We start from the raw sequence: 21,608 nt of genomic DNA on the forward strand, positions 1-21,608 counted from the left end.
AAATCACATTAAGTTATTTTTTTCAATTTTATCCCTTCGTAGATTAATGGAGATGACATAGTGTAAAACAGCTAATAGAAAGAGATTACAATTTAAATATAAATAAGAGTAAAGTAATTTTTTAAGGAGCATGTAAAATAAAAAAGCGACGGATGATTTGAGACGAAGGAGTACCATTGTACATCTCCTTTTCCTTCATCTTCTTTTATTTATAGGGTGTGCTTTTTTTCTTTTTCTCGCTGAGATTGAGCCAATCTTCTCATATCGCAGAAGGACATGGTAGGATAATTGAGATCATTTTATTCTTAAGAATAATTTTAAGTTCGAGCTGTAGAAATAGAAACATTTTTGGTAAACATGGCTTTAACCCCGCTTTAACCCCTTAATAAGTCTACCAATGTGCCAGTTAGCTAAAAGAAAATCACTCGTCTAATTGTAATGATTTGTAATTATCGTCCATGTATTATGCCTGGCCAGGTGAAATGTATATACATTAAAAGAATTAAGATTCTCAAAAATTCTTTGGACCAAGTATTTCCTATTTGAATGCCATGAAATTCTATCTTGTCCTAATCAAATACAGAATACGATGTATTCTTGATTGATAGTGACTAATTAGGGATGAGTCATCTCGTTTATCTCTTGTCCACTTAGCATAAATCCACCAAGTAGATGAAGTATATATTGACACAACATACTGTTTAACCACCCTCACCCCCACCGCCCAAGTCCAAGGAACTCCTCTCTTAATGCCATTTCATTTTCTTAACATGTCATGCATTTCTTCTCTCTTTTTATTTATTTATTTATTTATTTATTTATTTATTATGACCATTTTGTATTCAAAACGCGATTGTACAATTATTCTAGATTTTGTGTTGCGTAGAATTCTTTAAGGAAAAAAATGCTTTTTAACATTTTGTATCGTGTAGAATTCATTAAGGAAAAAACGCTTTGTAACGGAGGTTTTTTCCTTCATTTTCAGCATTTAAATTCGAACATTTTGATTTAGAGATTTCATCCATCCTATCATACATCTTAATGAATTTATATAATTCTATGTAATTTTTTCTCTAACGTGTACTTGATAATTAAAGAAAAATGGAGTGTGGAGACCCCCGGATATATAAAGGGGATGCAAAGAATTTGTTGATAAATAATCACGAGATAAATAACAATTGTAGAGGAGATTTATTTTGTAATTATTCTCTAGAGATGGTGATTTTTATATCGGAAATACCTTATAATAATTCCTAAATTAACGAATTATTAATGTAAGTTGAACCTAGAAGATCAACATCGAAGCTCACTTAGGGCATCTCCAACCCATTGCACCATTTTTTGCACCAAAATGGTGCAAATTAACTCCAACCCATTGCACCATTTTTTGCACCAAAAAAGAATATTTCTTTTATATTCTTCTCTCTTTTATATTATATTATTTTCTTTTACTAAAATTTTATTTTTAATTTCATAAAAAAATCCTTTTTTTTTCTTTTTTACATATCCATCGCATGTAATTCATAATTCTTTGTTATATAATCATTTAATATAAAATTAAAAGAATTTAAAGAAGAAAATAAAATTTTATTGTCGAATTTAGATTCTATTGGTGATCCAAATATTCGTAAATTTATTCGACAAGAACAAAAACGAATAACGGATAAAAGAAGTCAACAATTTCAATAGCCACAACCACAACAATCCTCTGCCTCATACACTCAATACTTTAATGATATTGGTAGTTCTGGAAACGACCTACCAGAGTACTAAATTATTGTTATAATTTTCTAAATTATTATGTTTTTTACTGTATTTTCAATTTTAATGTATTGAACATTGTTATGTTATTGATCATTGTGTTGTTATTGAACATTGTGTTATATATTCGAAATTGTAATGTTATTGAACATTGTGTTATTTATTAACAACATATTATATTTTATATTTGCACTTTTCATTTTTGTGATGGTTATATTTTTTAATACAATTATAACTTATAATAAAATTAACTTACAACTTTATATAAAATAATATATACGAAAATTAATTTATAAAACTTACACTCCAAAATTAAGATGTATAATTAATATTATAAGATATTACATAAAAAATAATTAGGTATATTAGGAATCTAAAATTATAAATTAAAATTTATAATATGTTAAATTAAAAGTGTTATATAATAAAAAAAATATATTAATGAATAGTAATGGTGTAGATGAATAGGTATGTTAGGAATCTAAATGTAAAAATTAAAATTTATAATATGTTAAATTAAAAGTGTTATATAATAAAAAAAAATTATTAATAAATAGTAATGGTGCAAAGTTGGAGCTCCAAAATATTATTTTTTGCACTAAAATAATATTTAATGTAAAAAATGGTGTAAGATTGGAGATGGCATTAAGTCAATTAATTCAAGCATCGACAAACCTACTTTGGATCCTTCTATATTGAAGATTTCTTTTTGTTTTTGTCGAATTGCATTGGCGCATTGGCAAATGGCAGGCTTCTTCTTTCTAATCAAGCTACAGCTAGTATTTTGGTAATTTAAAACCTGACTGACTAGCTAGATTTTAGAACCCGAAACAGCTATAGACTAAACGTGTTAACCGGTTTGAACCGGATCGGATCGGTAACCGGTTAATAAATCGGCCGATTTTCGGTTAAAAAATCGAAATCGATCATCGGTTTTGGTTTACCGGTTAAAAATCCGAAACCGGAACCGGTCCGGTTCAAACACGTCCAAACCCTTTTTTTTTTTTGTATAGTATATATATATTATAATATTTATTAATATATTGTAGGTATATTTACATATGTTATATAAGTTTATAAGTAAAGTTTATATATTTACTGACTAACAGGCTAACAGCAAGTCAGCAATGCAACATATATATATATATATATATATATTAAGTTATATGCTTAAGTTATACTACATATACCTAAAATATAGTAAGAATATACTTATATATATCAATATACTTAGGTTATATAATTTATATATATATATATATATATATATATATATATATATTACTACTATATATAAGGGCAAACTTAGGAACTTTTGTAGTCCTCACAAGAATTTCCAATTTTTTTTTAAACTTTTTAATTAATTACTTTTAGGTCCTAATCTTATTTATTTAAGTCAATTTTTATTTTTTTTGTTTTTTGTTTTTAAGGTCTACTTTTCAAAAGCTATCAAACCTCCTACCTCATTTTTCATGTTCTTTGATTTTCTGTTTGGTGCTCGATATCCGCATTTGAGCCCAATTAATCCAGATAATTCGCATCGTATCGCGCCCATTCGGGGGAAGCGCTCCCTCCAAAGATTTTTTCCATATCCATGTTCGAACCCCTAATCCCTAATTAAGGGAGGAGCAGCTCCATCCGCTGCACAAGTTAAATTATGTATTTGTCTTAAAAGTTCATTAACTATGTATAGATTATTTATTTAGAACTAAATAACTTCAGAAAATTAGGATACATAACTTATAAATGTCAAATTCTGGCTCCGCATTTGATTTGAAGTAAATATTTCATCAAAATGGAAGTTAAAATATTAAAGGAATTGAATGAAAGTTTTGCTTTCATATATTGAAAATATACTTATATGAAATTTAATTATTACTAACGTAATTACCCACTGGTGGGACTACAATGGGTATATGGTTGTTGTTGTTGTTGTACACTTATACTAATACAAATTTTATTTCTTTAATTAAAATATCTACTTTTATATCTTGAGTTTGGGCCCGAGCTTACCACGAGCCTCACATAACTAGTGTATCTATATCTATATATATATATATATATATGTGTGTGTGTGTGTGTGTGTGTGTGTGTGTGTGTGTGTTTAAGTATACTATATATACTTATAACTTATATATTATAACTTAAATTATTTATAGCTTAATTTTTTTCTAAGTTTATAAATTCGTATATATATATATATATATATATATATATTAAGTTATATGCTTAAGTTATACTACATATACCTAAAATATAGTAAGAATATACTTATTATATCAATATACTTAGGTTATATAACTTACACACACACATATATATATATATATATATATATATATGTGTGTGTGTGTGTGCGCGTGTGTGTGTGTGTTTAAGTTATATGTATACTATATATTATAAGTATATTCTTAGTATATTTTAGTTATTTTTCAAGTATATAACTTTCTAGTTTTTAATTTAAGTAGATGTATATTATAAGTATATTTTATGTATATTTCTAATTTAATATAAGTAAAAATATGAACACAAGTAAATAGAAAAAAGTTCAATGAGCCATATATTTTATTCATTCTTGGATAACATTTATTTGCAAGTTGTAGTTTTTTTTAACTTGCAAATAATACATGAGTTGCAAAGAAATAGTAGAATAATAAAATCACCAATTCTCAATCATTTAGTTAATTTCCCTCATATCATATTCGGCCATAGAGATATCTTCAAAGTCTTCCATTTGGTTTGGTCTACTTGCTATCAAATCTTCAATCTCTTCCTCTTCGTCTTCCTCCGCTTCTAAGTTTTGGTTGCGTCGCTCCGATCTAATCCAATCGCGAATGCACACTAGTACTTGTAAGCTAAAGCCGGATAATGAGTGTCTATGGTCTCCAATTTGTTGTCTTCCTTGGCTAAATGCGCTCTCCGAAGCCACGGTTGATACTTAAACCGTAAGGATATCTCGAGCCATTCTTGAGAGTATCGGATGACTTGCCTTGTATTTCTTCCACCATGCTAAGATGTCCAACTCATCTAGTTCCTTGATATCCACATTTGGCTGCATCAAATAAAAGTGATATTCATCAAAGCTTGCACTACAAGAAGGAGTTGGATGTGAATGTAAACCTTTTAAACCCGACAAACCCTTTTTGCTACTTTGAGAAGTAGTAGGGCGTGGAGCAACGGGTGTAGCATGTTCTTCCAAATTAGAATAATGAGTAAAAAGTTTTCTAAACTCGTCATCAATAGCGAGTTCGTCTTCAGCTAAAGATGGTTGAACTCCCTCTTCAATTTCAAAAAATGTATAAATTTGATCAACCAATACTTTAGTATAAGACACTTTTAAACAAGGATTTAAAAGAGAACCCAATATAAATAAAGTTGGGATGGAAAAAAAATACTTCTTAAATTTTGTTGTCATATCAAAATTAGCCGCTTGATAACCGGATTTATATTTATACTCTTGTAAAACTCTAGCTATTTCCGCTAAGTAGGCTAAAATTTCGGTTACCGTGGGATAGAATTGTTTAGAAAAAGCAAGAGTTGCAGTATAAAAAATTTCTAAGAGTTCAACACATTCCTTAACATCTTCCCAATCCGTAAAATTTAACCAATCATCACTATTAATATTATATTTGTTGTGAACTTGTTGTATAGGAATCCTATACTCATATGCTTGTTGTAGCATAAGTGTAGTTCCACTTAGTCTCAATTTCTACTTGAATTTTCCTAGGTCTAAGGTTATTTTCCACACAAGCATTCTTAAAATTTCTAATTCTTCCCCTATTAGCATTACAAAAAAGAAACGCAACCGCATCTCTAACTTTTTTAATAGAATCGTCAAAACGCACAACACCATCTTTAACAATTAAGTTTAAAATGTGACAACTACATCTTACATGAAAAATATTTTTTAGCGGAGGGTTTAATTCTCTTTTTAAAAGATCAATCGCCTTTGTATTATTAGAAGCATTATCTAAAGTAATACAAAGTGTTTTTCTATAAATGTTACAAAATCTCATAATAGTAGACATTGAATCCGTTAAAAAATTTCCATCGTGACGACCTTTTCCTTCATCATATAAAAAAGCTATAATTCTTTTTTGCATAACCCAATTGTCATCAACCCAATGACATGTAATAGCAAAAAAAATCTAACTTGTTAAGACTAAGACCCAAATCAGCGGTAAGAGAAACATTACAATTTAAAGAATTAAATACATGGCGCAAATAAAATCTATATTTTTTATACAAATCTATAACATCCTCTCTACAAGTACTTCTAGGAATACCCTCAAATAACAGATTATAACAACGTTGAATGTAAGTAACAAACTCCAAACCCGAAGGAAAGGAAAATGGTAAACAATCATAAGCTACCATTTTAGCTATTTCTACACGCTCTTTTTTCTTGTCATACTTAAAATTTTTACCGGTTCGTGGGTCTATCGTCATTTGAATACCCCCCACATTTGAAACCGTTTGCTCTCCCCAAACATCCATATATTTCTTTCTCATATGAGCATTTAGTGTACCCGTTCCACCATCCTTACTAGTTTCTTGCTTAAAAGTAAATACTTGTCCACATAGGGTACATTTAGTTGTTTGGCTTTTCCTATCCTTAGTCATAAATTTCCAAATTTTAGTGATTGGCTTACGAGTTTTAGGCGGTTTGTCTTGTGTATGTGATTGTGCAGGACATGTATCTCCTATGGGATTTTCGGGGGCTTGTGTTTCATCATCATCATCAATTTCATTAAAAGTGTCGGTATAATGTTGTTGCATTGCCTCATGACCTAAAAGTGGATTATTTCCACCAACATCAATACCTAAATTAGGTGTTTTTTCCACAAATGTTTCCTCATTAAGCCCACGCCTAACAATACCACTACTACCGGCACCACGTCTAAATCTCTTCGCCATTATTAAATATAATTAATTTAAATCACAATAAAATAAATCACAAGAAAATAAATTGCAACAAATGAAATTGCTAGAATTAAATTGCGAAAAATAAGATAGAGTTGGAACGAAGGTACCAAATTGCCGGACTAATTTCCAACAAAGTGAAGGCGGCTAGAATTGCAAATCCACCAAAGCTACTTCGGATTGTTGCAAAATCACCAACTCCACCAACAATATTATAATTGCAAAATTAATAATTGAAACTATAATAAGACTTTATAATATTTATTTGAGAGAAATTTAAAGTGGTTAATTGTTGCAAAGTAACTATAATTGAGAGATTGAGATTTGAGAGAAAGAGAAGAGTGAATTGGTGTGGACTAAAATGGAAATGAAGAGGGGTTTATATAGGGGTGGGAGATGGGTTAAAGTGTTAAAAAAAAAGTTTGGGGGGGGGGGGGGGGGGGGATAGGTTTGGGACCGTTTGGCAACGGCCATTTTTGCAAATGGACCGTTGCCCAACGGTCCATTGGGCTGCCCCAACGGCTACAATTAAAATAAATAAATTAATTAATTCCACCGGTTTTACCAGTTTAACCGGTCCGGGTCCGGTTCCAGTTCCAAAAAAATTGAAACCGGACCGGTATATAGTAAACGGTTAACCGGTTCCGATTTTACCGGTCCGGTTAGCGGTTTGAATCGGTTTACCCGAACCGGTTGACGGGTTTACTATAGACCAACATGTTATGTATGTAGACCTGGAAGTAAAATATATTAAAACCACTTCATTTGATGGGATGGTTGTTTATCAATACTAAGATTAATCGCATGAAGTTTTAATTTAGTGTAGCACTTACAGTGGCGGACGCAGCAACTTACACAATAAGTTCATTCAAATCTAATAGTATTATTTTTAACGCAATATATAAATATATATGTGAAAATTTACAAAATTTTTAATAAGTAGTAGATCTGAAATCCGTAACTTAAAAAAAAAATGAATTTTACACTAAAAGCTTTGAAAGTCAAACTACTCAAATTTAAATCTTGGATTAATGCAAAATGATTTTGTAGATACTCAAAAAGATCAAAGCATATATACCACCTCAAATGTAAGCTATATTGTGTGCAAGTTTCAACAATAGCGTGTGAGGGGTTTGTTGGAGTAGTACAAAATGTGACATGAAGAACACTTGCAGCACATGCAAATAGATCTCTCATTAATTAGTTTAAAGAACCAGCGGAGAAGGAGAAGCATGATGAGAATTGTTAATAGTTAAGACACTCTCTCTCCATACTTTGCCAAACACCTCATGTGCCTTTTTATTGTTCATTTGCTTATGGGAACTATATTACTTAAATCAACCTTTTTATTGTTCATTTGCTTATGGGAACTATATTACTTAAATCAATTTTCACACTCTTAATTAATACCACATGCTCCATCCTTTCATGCTTTTACTCTTCTTTTTTTTTTTTTTTTTTTCTTTGTCCAATTCTTTTCGGTTTATTTGACAACCGTCCAATATCCGTTACGTTCAACCCAATTTCGGAAGGAGTATTTTTTGGAAAAGGCAAAGCATGATAAGGCATTTCAACTATAAATCGGACCGGCCTTTTAACCTGGAGGTACACGAAGTGCAAGCCTCACTATTTTTTCAAAAAAAATAATAATCAAAAAGTAGAATAAATCTTATCAAACCAGGAGTGGACATACATTATCATCATCTGCAGGAAAATAAAGAAATTTAAGAGTTTTTTTTTCTATAAATATTCAAAAGAAAAAGGTACTATAAAAATAATTTACTAGATTTAACTAAGTACTTGAACAAATTAATTGAGAATAAAATATTTTGGATGGTGGACATTAAGTGCATATATGGCTATGTTATGGCATACGAACTACAAAGCGAATAACTCAATGCGTGAAACATGCACAAGGCGACTATCTTAACTATACAGCCGTAGCCCATGGGACTTATTTAGAATTGATTTTCAGCCTGCCCGACACCAAGACGAGTCCTGACTCTTGACTCTTGACTCTTGACGCAGAGTTACAACTTTATTATTTACAAATTACAACATTAACTTGCTCTTTGCCATACAAAAAAAATAAAAATTAGTGTGATATTTACAAATAATAAATATATGAATAGATATTGATAAGTATTATTGGGTTGTAATGTGATAGAAGGATGCTTCCCAAAGTAGAAGGTATCTAAGTTTTATAGAGCAAGATCAGCAGTGTTGTTATATATGATAATGAATGCTGAGCCACTAAGGTCCAATATAATCACAAGATAAGTGTCGTAGAGATGTAAAATACTAAGACGTATGTGCGGTCTTGCAAAAATATATTAAAAAAAGAATGATCATATTCGCCCGAAGGTGCAAGTAGCAGACATTGATGAAGATAATGAGAGACGTTGGCTTGAGATGATTTTATCATGCCCTGCAAGTGCATCGACCTACAATGCACCAGTCCGGCAGGTGTGAAACTATGGTGAATGAAGGTGTTAGAGAATGAGGTAAACATACCAATTATTTTCAGGTCACGCTTTTCTATTAAAATAGCAGATTATGGAGTATAAGAATATGAAAATTGAATCCATATTTATTATATGGAAGATTCATATCGATGCTATTAAATTGTAAGTGTTTGCTAATTTTGGAACATATCAAGAAAAATATGAAGATATTATTTACAAAAGAATATATTAAAAATTATTATAACTAAATTTTGTCAAGAAGTGATTGGCTGTGACCATCCTCTTCACCAAGCTGTGATAGGAAAGCTGAGAAGGGGTTCTGTATATTCTGTAACGTGTTCAGATTAATCTTATGCAGATTAATTAACAGATTTAATAATAGAATTACTGTTGACAGTTTATAGAATATTGTTTATCAATGATTAATTATTAATTACACTAAACTTATAGCCTCGTATTGGCTGCCCTATAGTCAGAATCCTATGCAAGGCCATTGTTCACCTCCTTCTCGAGTGTATGTCTATCCCCTCATTCAAGGGCTTGTTTGCATAATCAATTGAAAATAAAAATTATAAGGAGAGGTGAAAATCCTCCCAACAATTTATTCAAATCATATTTTACCTCTCTCAAGCTTTTTGCTTAGTAGTTTAGTTAAAAATTGATCGGTGTCTTTTTTTACGAATTTTAATAGACAATGAAAACAACGTGAAGTGATTCTAATTACTTGGAGTTAATCATGAACAAATTTTGTGTCTCGATACTTTATTTTTCTATTTCAACAATAACAACATATTCAGTATAATTCCATAAGTGAAGTTTGGGAAGGGTAGTATGTACGCGGACTTTACATCTACCTTGGAAAGATAGAGAGACTCACTATATTTTTGTACTTCATTCAGTCGAATATTGATATCATAGGTTATCTTCTTAAATGGTGCAGAAATTGCATATTCTACAGAAAATAAAATTGAATAGTAACTAGAAGTAATTCGTAACAAAAGAGACCCTCTCCAGATGTCTTGGTATTTGTTGCAGCATCTTCGTGTTTCTGAATAAACTACTAATTCTAAAGTAAATATTTCTAAGTAAAAGAAAGTATTAATGTAGAATAAATTGTAATACTCCAAACAGTTCTTTAACAGAAAACGTGCATGCACGAAATTGATACGATCATATGGAGGATAAGGTAGGAAGCAGGAAAAGTATAGTGAGGCTGCACAACAGAGGAACAAAAAACCTTGAAACTTTAGGCAACAGAGGAACGTGCCGACTCTGTTATTTGCAGGCTAATATTTGTGCGGTCCATTGTCCTTTTCTCCCACTTCCCCAAGTCTTAACGTTATTCTATTCTATTTTAACCCCCTAAACTCTTCTCCCTATGCTCTTTTAATCCTTCTTTTTAGTCTTTTCATGCCAATTTGCCCACTTTGTAGCTCTAGTCTTCTACACATTTTAGTGTATTTACCATACTTAGCCCTATCCCTCACCATAAACCGTCATCCTCAAAGTCATAACCAAAATATTTATGCTATTCCCAATTACCCCTAGAGGCTAGGGAAACTAGGGTTCTAAAATCAACCAAGACAAGCTCATGGCTAGGACTATTGGAGTAGTAGTTAAATAAATATCCAAAAGTCAAAATCATCCCTATTGAACTTGGAAAATTGATGCTACTTGTATTTTGTTTCCCCTATGTTTTACCTAGATTAAGAATATTTGCAGTGAATATTTAATAGACCAATTTGTCTTGATTAATGATGTTATCCACTTGATAACTTTGCATCGCTTTATTTTTTCTCTTAAATTGCTCTTAAAAGGAGTTTGTCCAATGTCACAAGCCCTATATTTGGCTAAGATAAACCAAAAAGGAATAAGAAAGTGACCAAGTTAATGATCAACTTGTCTTGAGTTCTAAATCTTATCTAATTTAGTCTAATATATATATGGCAAACACGTAATAGCAAACTTCATATTCCTTTTTTAATCCCTCTCTCTTACCACGAATAATATTTGAGGTTACTTAAATTACATTATTAAGATTTCTTTAGGATAAACCCCTTTATGAGAGATTAAGAGTGTTTTAATAATCTACAATACCACGTAAACGAATGAGTGTAGTTGAAATTTTAATTTCTTAAATCAAGTTTCTGGAAATAAAAAATAAAAAATAATTGAAGAAAAAGCCAATTGCTATCCCAAATGCAAAGAGTAATAAAAGAGGAGTAGAAGAGACAAAAGGGAGGACAATTATATTATGTATATTTTTGGGGAGGAGCAATAATTTAGGCCTTTTGCATATGTTGGGACATGGCATGGCAAGAGTACTTGCAATAGTATGGCACAAGAAATGGAGTGACCTTTTCCCCACTTTCGGAAAGCGAAATCAACATTTTATGGATCTAGACTTGTATATTTCTAAATTCTTGCCATCATTTGCCTTTGTCTTACCGCATAATAATTCATACCAAAATTTCATGCATACATAATATCTACAATGCTACTTCTTCATCATGCAAAAAAATGATTCTTGTATAGACATTCTAATTGGTCAAAAAGAGTTCTAGTCCCCTTGACTATATACTAATGATGATTCCCAAATCCAATTCCATTGACTCAAAAGCACAAGAATTACACAAGATTCATCATGATTCATGCATTGCTTTGAGATATTGCAACAACGAGCTTCTGAAAGTTTGTGCAATGATATTATCTTTCATCAAGTGTTGCTTACTTTGAACACAAGAAACCAATTATCGTTATTATGCTAAAAATAAATACTTAAAAGTTGTATTTGAAAAAAGAATATTACCATTGAAACTTGCTAGTCTTTCCAAAATTAGTATTATGCTTTGCTAGTGTTACTAATACGAGTAATAACCTTCCTGAGACTAGACTGAAAACTTATGAGTTTTTAATCTTTTTTCTTTTCTTTAATTGTCATAAATGGTTTCTTATCCAGACGTTTTGGTACAAAAATTAATACTAGCTAGTAAATAGATCAAAGTATGAGTTGTTTGAGATTTAATACATTTCAAATAACCCTTTTTTTTTTTTTTGGAATTCATGTTAACAACTTCTATTAGAAAGCAAACATTTCAAGCATGCTCATGCTTCACCAGAAAAGGAAATCACATTTATTAATTTTTCACCACCAACTTTTCTTTTGATTCCATCTTGCAATAACTGAAAGAAATACACGGACAGTTACGTTTTGCCTATTATATGTAACGAATTCATAATTTTAACTCTCTCTGATAGCTGTGGAAAGTCAAACTAATAAATTTAATTTCGATTCTGGGGTATAGACGTATAGTTTTTGTTAGTGTCACTTCTATTGCTAATATATTTAGGGATATATATTCATATTTTTTTATGTGTGCGTGTTCCCTTTTTTTTTTTGGCCGGGGGGGGGGGGGGTATAGGCTTAAAGCCAGTGCTTGTTCCCATAACCGCGAGAATATTGGTTTCTCTCTCGACAAAAAATGCAACATGTTACTGCTGTTTATACTATTCACCAAATGTTCCAAATCAATAATTTACACTTGTCATTAAAACATTTAATCTTAGATTAATTTACCTGGTAACTCTTCTGGGCGGTGGTTGAATCATTTATTTGCACGACAATATATTGTACCAGCATCGTCTTTCTAGCATGGAATGTTTAAAACTTTCTTTTAAAGGAAAATTATCAGAGTTTTAATCATTCAAATAACAGAATTATGTTTACACTGAAATAGTGCTACTAGTTATTAGTAGATGCAAATTCCAGTGAGATCCTACTGTCCAAAGTGATTATTACTCATTCTTGTAAATCCCAGGATTTAGAAATTGGTTTGCTGATATATAACAGAGATACTTTTTTGAATTATTATAGTTTTTAGATCATGATTAAGATGTTTTGCCTTTGTACTGGCTTTTTAGAGAATATTTTTAGGCACCATTTTTTGTTAATTTTCAGTAAAAACTTGTATTTAAGTTTGAATTTATTTTTAAAAAACGAAACTCTATTTCTTTCTAATTCAAATGCTATTGCCTGTTGGTTTGCGTTTTGAACAAGTTTTTTTCAAAAAGCAAACATAAATGCAGAAACATTCGTGCAGAGCACTCAATTAATGCTCATGCCCCATGTAAATTTATACTCCTTCCGTCCCAATTTACACACCTTTTCAATTTTGAGATTCAGACAAGTTAATTATTTCTCCCTCTGTCCCATAATATCTTAGTCAAATTTTTTTATTTCATAATAAGTGTCAATTTAGGATATCAATGCATATATTGACTAGTTTATTCCATTTTTATCCTTGGATAAAAAATGACAAATTTCTTTATTCAAGACTAAAAGTTGGATTCACAATGTTAAATTTTGAGTTTAACGTGAAAATAAAAGTTTTGGCCTATGCAAAGTAGGATTAGTAAGAGGTAAAAGAAGTAGTAGTGCTCTAAACGATGATGGTTGGATTCTCAATGTCAAAAGATGAATTATTTGTGCATGCTTTAATCTTAATCATCAAGAGAAAAAAATACTCCCTCCGTCCCATAATAAGTGTTACCTTAGCAAAAAACACGCATATTAAGAAACCAATAATGCAATGTAAAGTTTACTAAACTACCCCTATATAATAAAAATAAATTATTTTTCCTTTTTTATTAGAGCATACATGAAAAGTAAGTCTTTTAACATTGAGAATCCAACAATATCAAGTTTCTATGTGCTTTTTATCTTGAATACATAAATTTGTTAGTTTTTGTCTAAGGGCAAAGTAGGAAAATACTTGTCAATATATGCATTGATTTCCTAAGGTGACACTTATTATGGGACAAAAAAATTTGACTAATGTGACATTTATTGTGGGACGGAGGGAGTATTTTTTTTTACATAAGAGTAGTTTGATAAACTTTACACTTCATTATTAATTTTTTAATATGCGTGTTTTTTATTAAACTAACATTTATTATGAGACAGAGAGAGTATAACTTATAGTACTACATAATTTTTGAATATGCATATATTTAATTTAAAAAGCTTAATAAATTTACGTCGGATTTACATTTAAAATTAAACTGTCTGACTTTCTGGATTTCAATGGTCGATAAATTGTGAAATGTTCCCAAAATACATCCCATCAATCAATTATTATGTAAAAATAACACTGTAGCAGTACTCTAGTTTCTGACTCACTACTAATAGTGGCATAGTCGTTATATATCTCAATATTTAAGGTCATTCTCTAACATTACACACTCCCCGAAAATACCCCTTTACTTCTCTCTTATTTTTAATGCACACACATCACTCCCCTCATTCCCATCACAAAAAAAATCATGAAACCCCTCGAAAAAAATCACTCCTCCACCACCACACCGGAACCCGAACCCGAACCCGTTTCCACGATGGAATCCGGCATGTTTTCCGACGATATTGACAGTTCATGTTCAACTCCATACGTTAGTGCTCCGTCAAGTCCAGGTCGTAATCAACCACACAGTGGGTTCTATTACAGTGCTCCAGCTAGTCCTATGCACTTCGTTTTAACAACTGTTAGTGTAAAAAATGCTGCTAACAGTACTTCATCACCTTCTGAAGATTTCGATTTCTCCGCTAGACTTACCGGTGACGGTAACGGAGGTGCCGGAGATGGATCAATGAGCTCAGCTGATGAGTTGTTTTTAAACGGTCAGATCCGTCCGATGAAGTTGTCAACTCATCTTAAACGTCCACAAGTATTAGCACCATTACTTGATTTGGATGAAAATGAGGAGGAAGATGAGAAATTAGGTTTTAGAGGAAGAGATAATTTGAAGTTAAGGGATAGATCTTTAAGGAGAAGGACTAGATCCATGTCACCACTTAGAACTACGTCGTATGAGTGGCAAGAAGAATATGAAGAAGAAGAAGAAGAGGAATTGCAAGTAGCTGTTAAGGAGAAAAATGAAGAGATAATTATAAAGCAAGATGACGAAGTTGAAAATGAAGCATCGAATGAAACGACACCGTGTCCATCTGGATCTTCATCAAGGTCATCTTCAGTTGGGAGAGGTTCAAAAAGATGGGTATTTTTGAAGGAGTTTTTATATAGAAGTAAAAGTGAAGGAAGAAACAATACTCACAAGTTTTGGAGTGGGATATCATTTTCACCTGTGAAAGAGAAAAAACTTGAGAAAATTGCAACCCCAAAAGGGAAACAAAATGGGAATAATAATAATAATACAAAAGAAGGGAAGAAGAAGTTTGTTAATGGAAGTGGTATTGGAAAGAGAAGAGTACCACCATCACCACATGAGTTGCATTACACAACAAACAGAGCTCAATCTGAAGAAATGAGGAGAAAGACATTTTTACCCTACAGGCAAGGTTTACTTGGATGCTTAGGGTTCAGTTCAAAGAGTTATGGAGCAATGAATGGTTTTGCTAGAGCTTTGAATCCAGTTTCTTCAAGGTAAAAAGAAAAAATCTGTATATCTAATCATTATTATTACTATGTCTATCATCCATCAGAGATGAGATATTTTTAAGTGATTGTATAGATTTTTCTTGTTATGGTAATGTTTTTTTTTTTTTTTCATGTTAGTCTGTTATTTCTTTGTGTATGTACTAATTTGATGGCAAATCCACTCTAAATGCTTAATGATGGGATTTTGTTTAGCCATTCATGGAAACTGTTGTTAGATCTTTCATGAGATACGTTTGTTTTTTCCGCTCAAAGAAGAGAGAGACACCTTTTAGAACTCCTTGATTTGATCTTTGGTTATGGAAAGTTGCAGCAGTATAGAATACAAATTGCTTAGGTAAGCAGTGGGGACTGGGTATTAAATATTCTTCATGAATCCTCCTTCCTGTTATTCTACTAGGTTTGTCTTTTACACTTTATTAGATCCGAAGAATACTGATTAGTTTTAATTAATTTTTGGATCTTTTGCAAAGTATTTATTTTGCTTATATTGTCCCAAATTTTCTGTTCTCTTCCATGTTATTATTATATTATATTGTATTATATTACTCCGCCGTCTCAATTTATGTGTTATCATTTGACTTGACACGGAGTTTAAGAAAGAAAGGAAGGTTTTTAAAATATGTGGTCCAAAACAAGTCTTATATAAATGTGTGGCCGTAAATCATCCCATAAAATTAAATTATTTCTAAATAAAGAAATGTAATATTTTTTTTTGGGACAAATAAAAAATGAAATGGTGTCACATAAATTGTTGTGACAGATGGAGTATTATTATTTAGGAGAGATGAGAGTAATGCTTTTAGACTTCATGTTTACACACAAAAAAAAAAAAAAAAAGATTTATCTTTTCTCATAAAAATATGAAATAATCTTAGTGTTTACATTGAATCATACTAATATTATAATCTCATTGATGAATAACCTAACAAGAGGTGTGTCACGGTAAAGGCATATGTGTTTTCGATGTTTACACTAAATCATATTCTCTATTTTAATTTATGTAAACTCATTTGACTAGGCATGAAATTTAAGAAATAATAGAAGATTTTTAAACTTGTGGTATTAAATGAGTCATATTTTGTGTAGCTATAAATCACCGTGTAAAAGTGAATTGTTTTTAAATATAGAAATGAGTCATTTTTTTTTGGCATGGAGTAATAAGGAAATAGGTTATCCTGTTTAAATAATAAATTAAAATGAGAATATTTGTTAATTAAACGATAGATTAGAATGTAATTTTCTGATAAATAATGTATGTGAAGATAGGTACCATGTATTTATTCGGTTGGGGTAAATAACTTTTTACTATAGAAAGAAGAGATTCAGCCTAGCCTCTCAAAAAGGGAGGAAGTGCAAAAAAGGAATTTATGGGGTATGAGATTAAATGGCAGTTTTAATGGACAGAATGTAATCCCGTACTTGATTTACTTTTATTTTCGTTGTTGTGTTAATAATGAGATCTTATTGGAACGCAGGCTACAATAATCTTTTTGGGTAAGTGTAATGTCTATAGGAAATGATTGGACATTAGATATACCCATGAAGGAATTTGCATTATTTTACATGGTAAAAACACAGTGCTTATATTCGATATTTTCTTAAAAACCTTTGATGATTTGACGCACATGGTCATGGGACAGAGCCCTTTGGCAGGTATAGTAGAGAAGGCCCCTACACGCCACACCAAACCCAGACCCACAAGGCCACAATTGCAAAAAAGGGACACTGTTGCCTTTTGTCAACCACATAATCAGAAGCCTGAGCTGTTCTTGGCTGTATCTTCTGAGGGCCAGCCTTGTTTAGCATATGCACTCTAGTGATTAAGATGACTGGTCTCAAAGTTACCCGATACTTGTTTTAGAATGAAATATTAAATTGATTCGAAAGTTCAGAAAGGATACCCATCCTTTTAAAATTGATTAAAAGAAAGTAGGTTAACAATAATTGGAACGTATGGAGTGGTAACTAGTAAGTATCAAGGGGAGCAAAACATAGGGAATAACAAATATAGAGTGGAATAGTCACTTAAGCACGTGTTCCAGTAATCAGTGGGTTGAAAACTATGAAGTTTTGGGTTCAAATTTCAGCAGAAGCAAAAATACCAGGTAAGTACTTTTCATTTGTTCAAGCTTTGATGGATAGAAGTGGTACATGTGTTGGTGAAAGGTAGCAAGTGACCCATAGAATCAATCAAGTGCACGCAAATTGGTCTAAATATAATGGTTAAAAAGAAGTATAGATGGAATTGGTCTACCTCATAAACCGGCTCCCACTTTTCTTTTTATAAAAAGGAACGATAAAAAAAACATTCGAAAGTGAAACAGAAAAATAAGGCTGTTACGATGTGTGATGTATAATGGCCTAAGTTGGGGCTTATTTTCTTCTTTGAATCTAAAGTGACGTTGAAAAGGTCTTTGGGGGAATTGAAGAAGCAGCTTTTTGTCTCATCTTATTGGAGTATTTTAGTTTATTTATAGTCTTGAAATATGGACAAAGTAGATCTGGATGAAATTTTAAAAGAAATTGCGAACATTTGTTAGTTCATATTATCATGGGGTCTCTTTGTTCCTTGATGTTGACGTACAATAGTTTCAGATTAAGCAACATACTAACATGGCCTTTGGCTAATGATATATATGCTGTCAACGTAGCATATAATAGTTCATTTTCGCATTTATTGACCAGATATTTCGTCCACTTAACATTTAATATTATGATCCAACTACATTAACAATTTTTGTAACTTTTTCTCTCCTTCCCACTCCTCAAGAGAAAAAATATATAAAGTTACTCCCGCAAGAAAACGTTACCTTACATCATCGAAACTTATAGTCTAGTGATATGAGCGAGAGTCTATCACATAAGATGTGTGGATTTAATTGTCTTCTTTTTGCTTACTCGGCCCTCATTTATAATAATAATAATAATAATAATTAAAAAATAGCGGTATCTTGCCAAGTGCGGCATTTGGGACAGGCTTGGTGAAGTCATTAGCTAAAGGCTGATTGATCGGATTTCTCAATCGTTCAATCTTACTTTAGAAATAGAATAAGTTTACTTGACAAGATTAGATCTAATTTCCTTTTTAACAATTTTGGATTGACATGAAGTTTTCTTGTTGTGTGATTTCTACCCTCATTCTGCCAGCAGCGCATGTCTCGATTTCTACCCAGTTGATCTACTGCGATTTTACTTTGCAATAGGTGCACATTCTCATAGAGTGTTTGTGTAAAATTTGTTGATTCCACTTCCAAATAGACGTGTTAGTTCTGCGGCTCGGCAGCAGGGGCGGAGCTAGCCCTTCGGGCTTGGGTTCGACAGAACCCAAGTAGCTTTTGTCCGAATCATATATTTGTATTAAATTTTATCGAATATGTATAAATTATTATTAATTTAGAACTCAGTAACTTTTAAGAATTAGAACCCCAAACCCACAAATTTCGAATCTTGGCTCTGCCTCTGCTCGGGAGGGTTCTTTTGGATTTGTTTGTTTAAATAGCCGTGGTTCTTTTCTTTTACCTAGACCCAAATTTACATTTGAATTTGTTGTAAGGTGTCAGTTGATCATAAACCCATCAATGAGTCCTTTATAGTTCAAAAACAAAAACTAAGAGATAATATCAGATGAAATATAGTAGAATATCTACTCAAAATCTTATCCTTGAGTTATCTATATGTCGGTGAATAGAGATGATATATAGTTGATGGAGCATAGTACTTGTCATACTATATTACATATGGTCCCTGGATGTAATACTAATCATGATTTTACATAGTAACCTTTGTATGGATTAGTATAGAACTGTTTTGGGACCATTAGAAGACGAACCACCATATATAAATCACCTGATATACTCTTTCTATGTTTTAGATGTAAATGCAAGTCCTTTGATGATGCATGTATTATTATTTTTTAAATAAAAAGAGGTGCTTGTCTCTTGAAGAAAACTAGGTATATAAATTTGGAACTGCCTTCTGATTATCTGATAGATTCATGTATCAGATAAAAGTGCCAGTTTTACTTAGGTTTCTAACTGATCTTTTGATTTCTTTGCCTGAGTAACTGACCAGAAATTAGCTGGAAAAATCTGGCATAAAGGGCCTACAGCTTGATTGTGTGATTGAATTGTCCTGTTTAATTTTTGTTCTCTTCTCAATTTACACTGTTCGTTATGGTTTTAAATCTTAATTATATAAATCTACCTCAATCAAAACGAAAAATATATAAATAGAAAAAAATGAAACAAGTTGCTGCGGGCTTTGTTTTAGTGATAACTAATGCGTATGTGTGAGTTAGGTGCACACGCGTTACGATTTTAAACTCTGCTATAAATAAAGCCTAGTATTTAAGTTGGGAGAAGGGTAGAAGTATGCCTCACTCTCTGGAGTTTCAAAATTGTTCATCAATTCGAGTCGGATGAGCAGCTCATTAGGAATTTCTTCGATACACAAAAAAGGAAAACAAATGTAGACAAACTTTCAAGCTTGCTGCAATACCAAACAGAAAACTCTAGCAATTAGGCAGTTTGACTTGTTATGGGTACTCCAAATCCAATAACACGTAACTTGTAGACTTGTAGTCCTAAATTGAACAGCTTTATATAAGAGGCCAAAATAAAGGTGGGCATCATTTTGTTATTTAAATTTTATTCTACTTATAAATAAATAAAACTCCCATATATACATAAGAAGAATATGTTTAGAATATGCACGGCATAATATGTGATAGAAATAAACTGTGAATTCTTACATCATTTTCTTATCTTATCCTTAGAAGATTAATAACGAGAACGGTGAAACCATATATTTTTTGTCTGGTTGCAGCGTCTATGGTGGAGAGTGGGAACTCACATGAAACTGAAAAGTACGAAAAGAAATCTGGAGCCAATTAGTGAAAGCTGTCGGCTAGTACTAATAGATCTGTTGGTGAATTTTGTGTTTTTGTCCTTGTATTTTTTGTGACCCACCAAGCTAAGAGACAAGCAGAAAAGACTTATTGGCTCAAACTTGATATCACACTAAAGCACATTAATTTACTATGATTAACTAGTAAATTAAATGAAAATATCAGTTTATTACGGTTAAGTGATAATATTGTGTATACTAAAACATGTATATACTCATTGAGTTATTGTAAACATAGTGTGTGAATAATATTTTTCCGTTCAAGTAGCAGCATCACCCAGAACAGTTCTCAGTCGACACACCAAAGGATCCAAGAAATCACATTCTTCATTCTGATCTTGGTGGAGGTTGTCTGTCTGCTAGCTCCACTTGGATCTATGGTGCGTTTAAAAATTGGGTGTGTGCAGTTGTTAAAGAGTGTTTCTAGTTTTTATTCTAAATCTTTTACCATTCAAAGTTTAATTTAATGAAGTTAATCATGTGCTCTTTAACGTTTATACCATAGCCAGACTTTGACTTGGTCAATAATTATTCCAAATGCCTTGATAAAGTATTTATATAAATTCGCAAATTACTGTTTCCTGATATTATTATTCAAGAAAATACTTCTCTGAAAAATTACACGAAACTGCTAATTAATAGTTTTTGTCACTGGATAAAGTTGAGGTATTGGAACCAGTCTCAGCTTAAAACTTTCGGGCCTTATTCCACTTTAGTTTTCAGTTATCCACGTTCAGTGAGGTAAGTGTAATTTAAATCGAGGAATGTTTAGCTCATGTGTAGTGAATTATACCTGGCACTCCGTTGTGATTCTCGTATTTAGCTTAGATATAAACATCTTTACTGCATATTGTATATGCTTTTTATCAGAACCCTCCCCAGACTAGAATCATAATGATAATCTGAGTTTTCTGCATATCATAGTGCAGAAACAAGAAAAGGTTATAACCCTGTAATGGTTATTACAACTACTATGCCTCAATCACAAGCTAAGTTTGGATCGACCGTATGTATTCTCACTGGCCATGTCACTTCATTTAAGCCCCTCTAGATCCAATAACAATAATGCAGACAGTGGAGTGACTAATCAGTAAAGCAGAAG

At 31.7% G+C, this 21,608-nt stretch overlaps 1 protein-coding gene across 1 annotated transcript; it reads left to right on the forward strand.

Annotated features, from left to right (window-relative positions):
- Window positions 1-14,415: 14,415 nt before the first annotated feature.
- Window positions 14,416-15,796, forward strand: LOC132598423 (uncharacterized). The gene has a single exon (XM_060311285.1). It carries the CDS (start codon window positions 14,472-14,474, stop codon window positions 15,588-15,590), a length of 1,119 nt encoding a protein of 372 aa, XP_060167268.1. The 5' UTR covers window positions 14,416-14,471; the 3' UTR covers window positions 15,591-15,796.
- Window positions 15,797-21,608: the final 5,812 nt, after the last annotated feature.

Source organism: Lycium barbarum, chromosome 6 (assembly GCF_019175385.1).
Source record: "Lycium barbarum isolate Lr01 chromosome 6, ASM1917538v2, whole genome shotgun sequence".
Taxonomy (NCBI): Eukaryota; Viridiplantae; Streptophyta; class Magnoliopsida; order Solanales; family Solanaceae; genus Lycium; species Lycium barbarum.

What these genes read in the sequence shown, in the direction of transcription:
- LOC132598423 (XM_060311285.1), top strand. Translation starts at nt 14,472, where the DNA reads ATGAAACCCCTCGAAAAAAATCACTCCTCCACCACCACACCGGAACCC.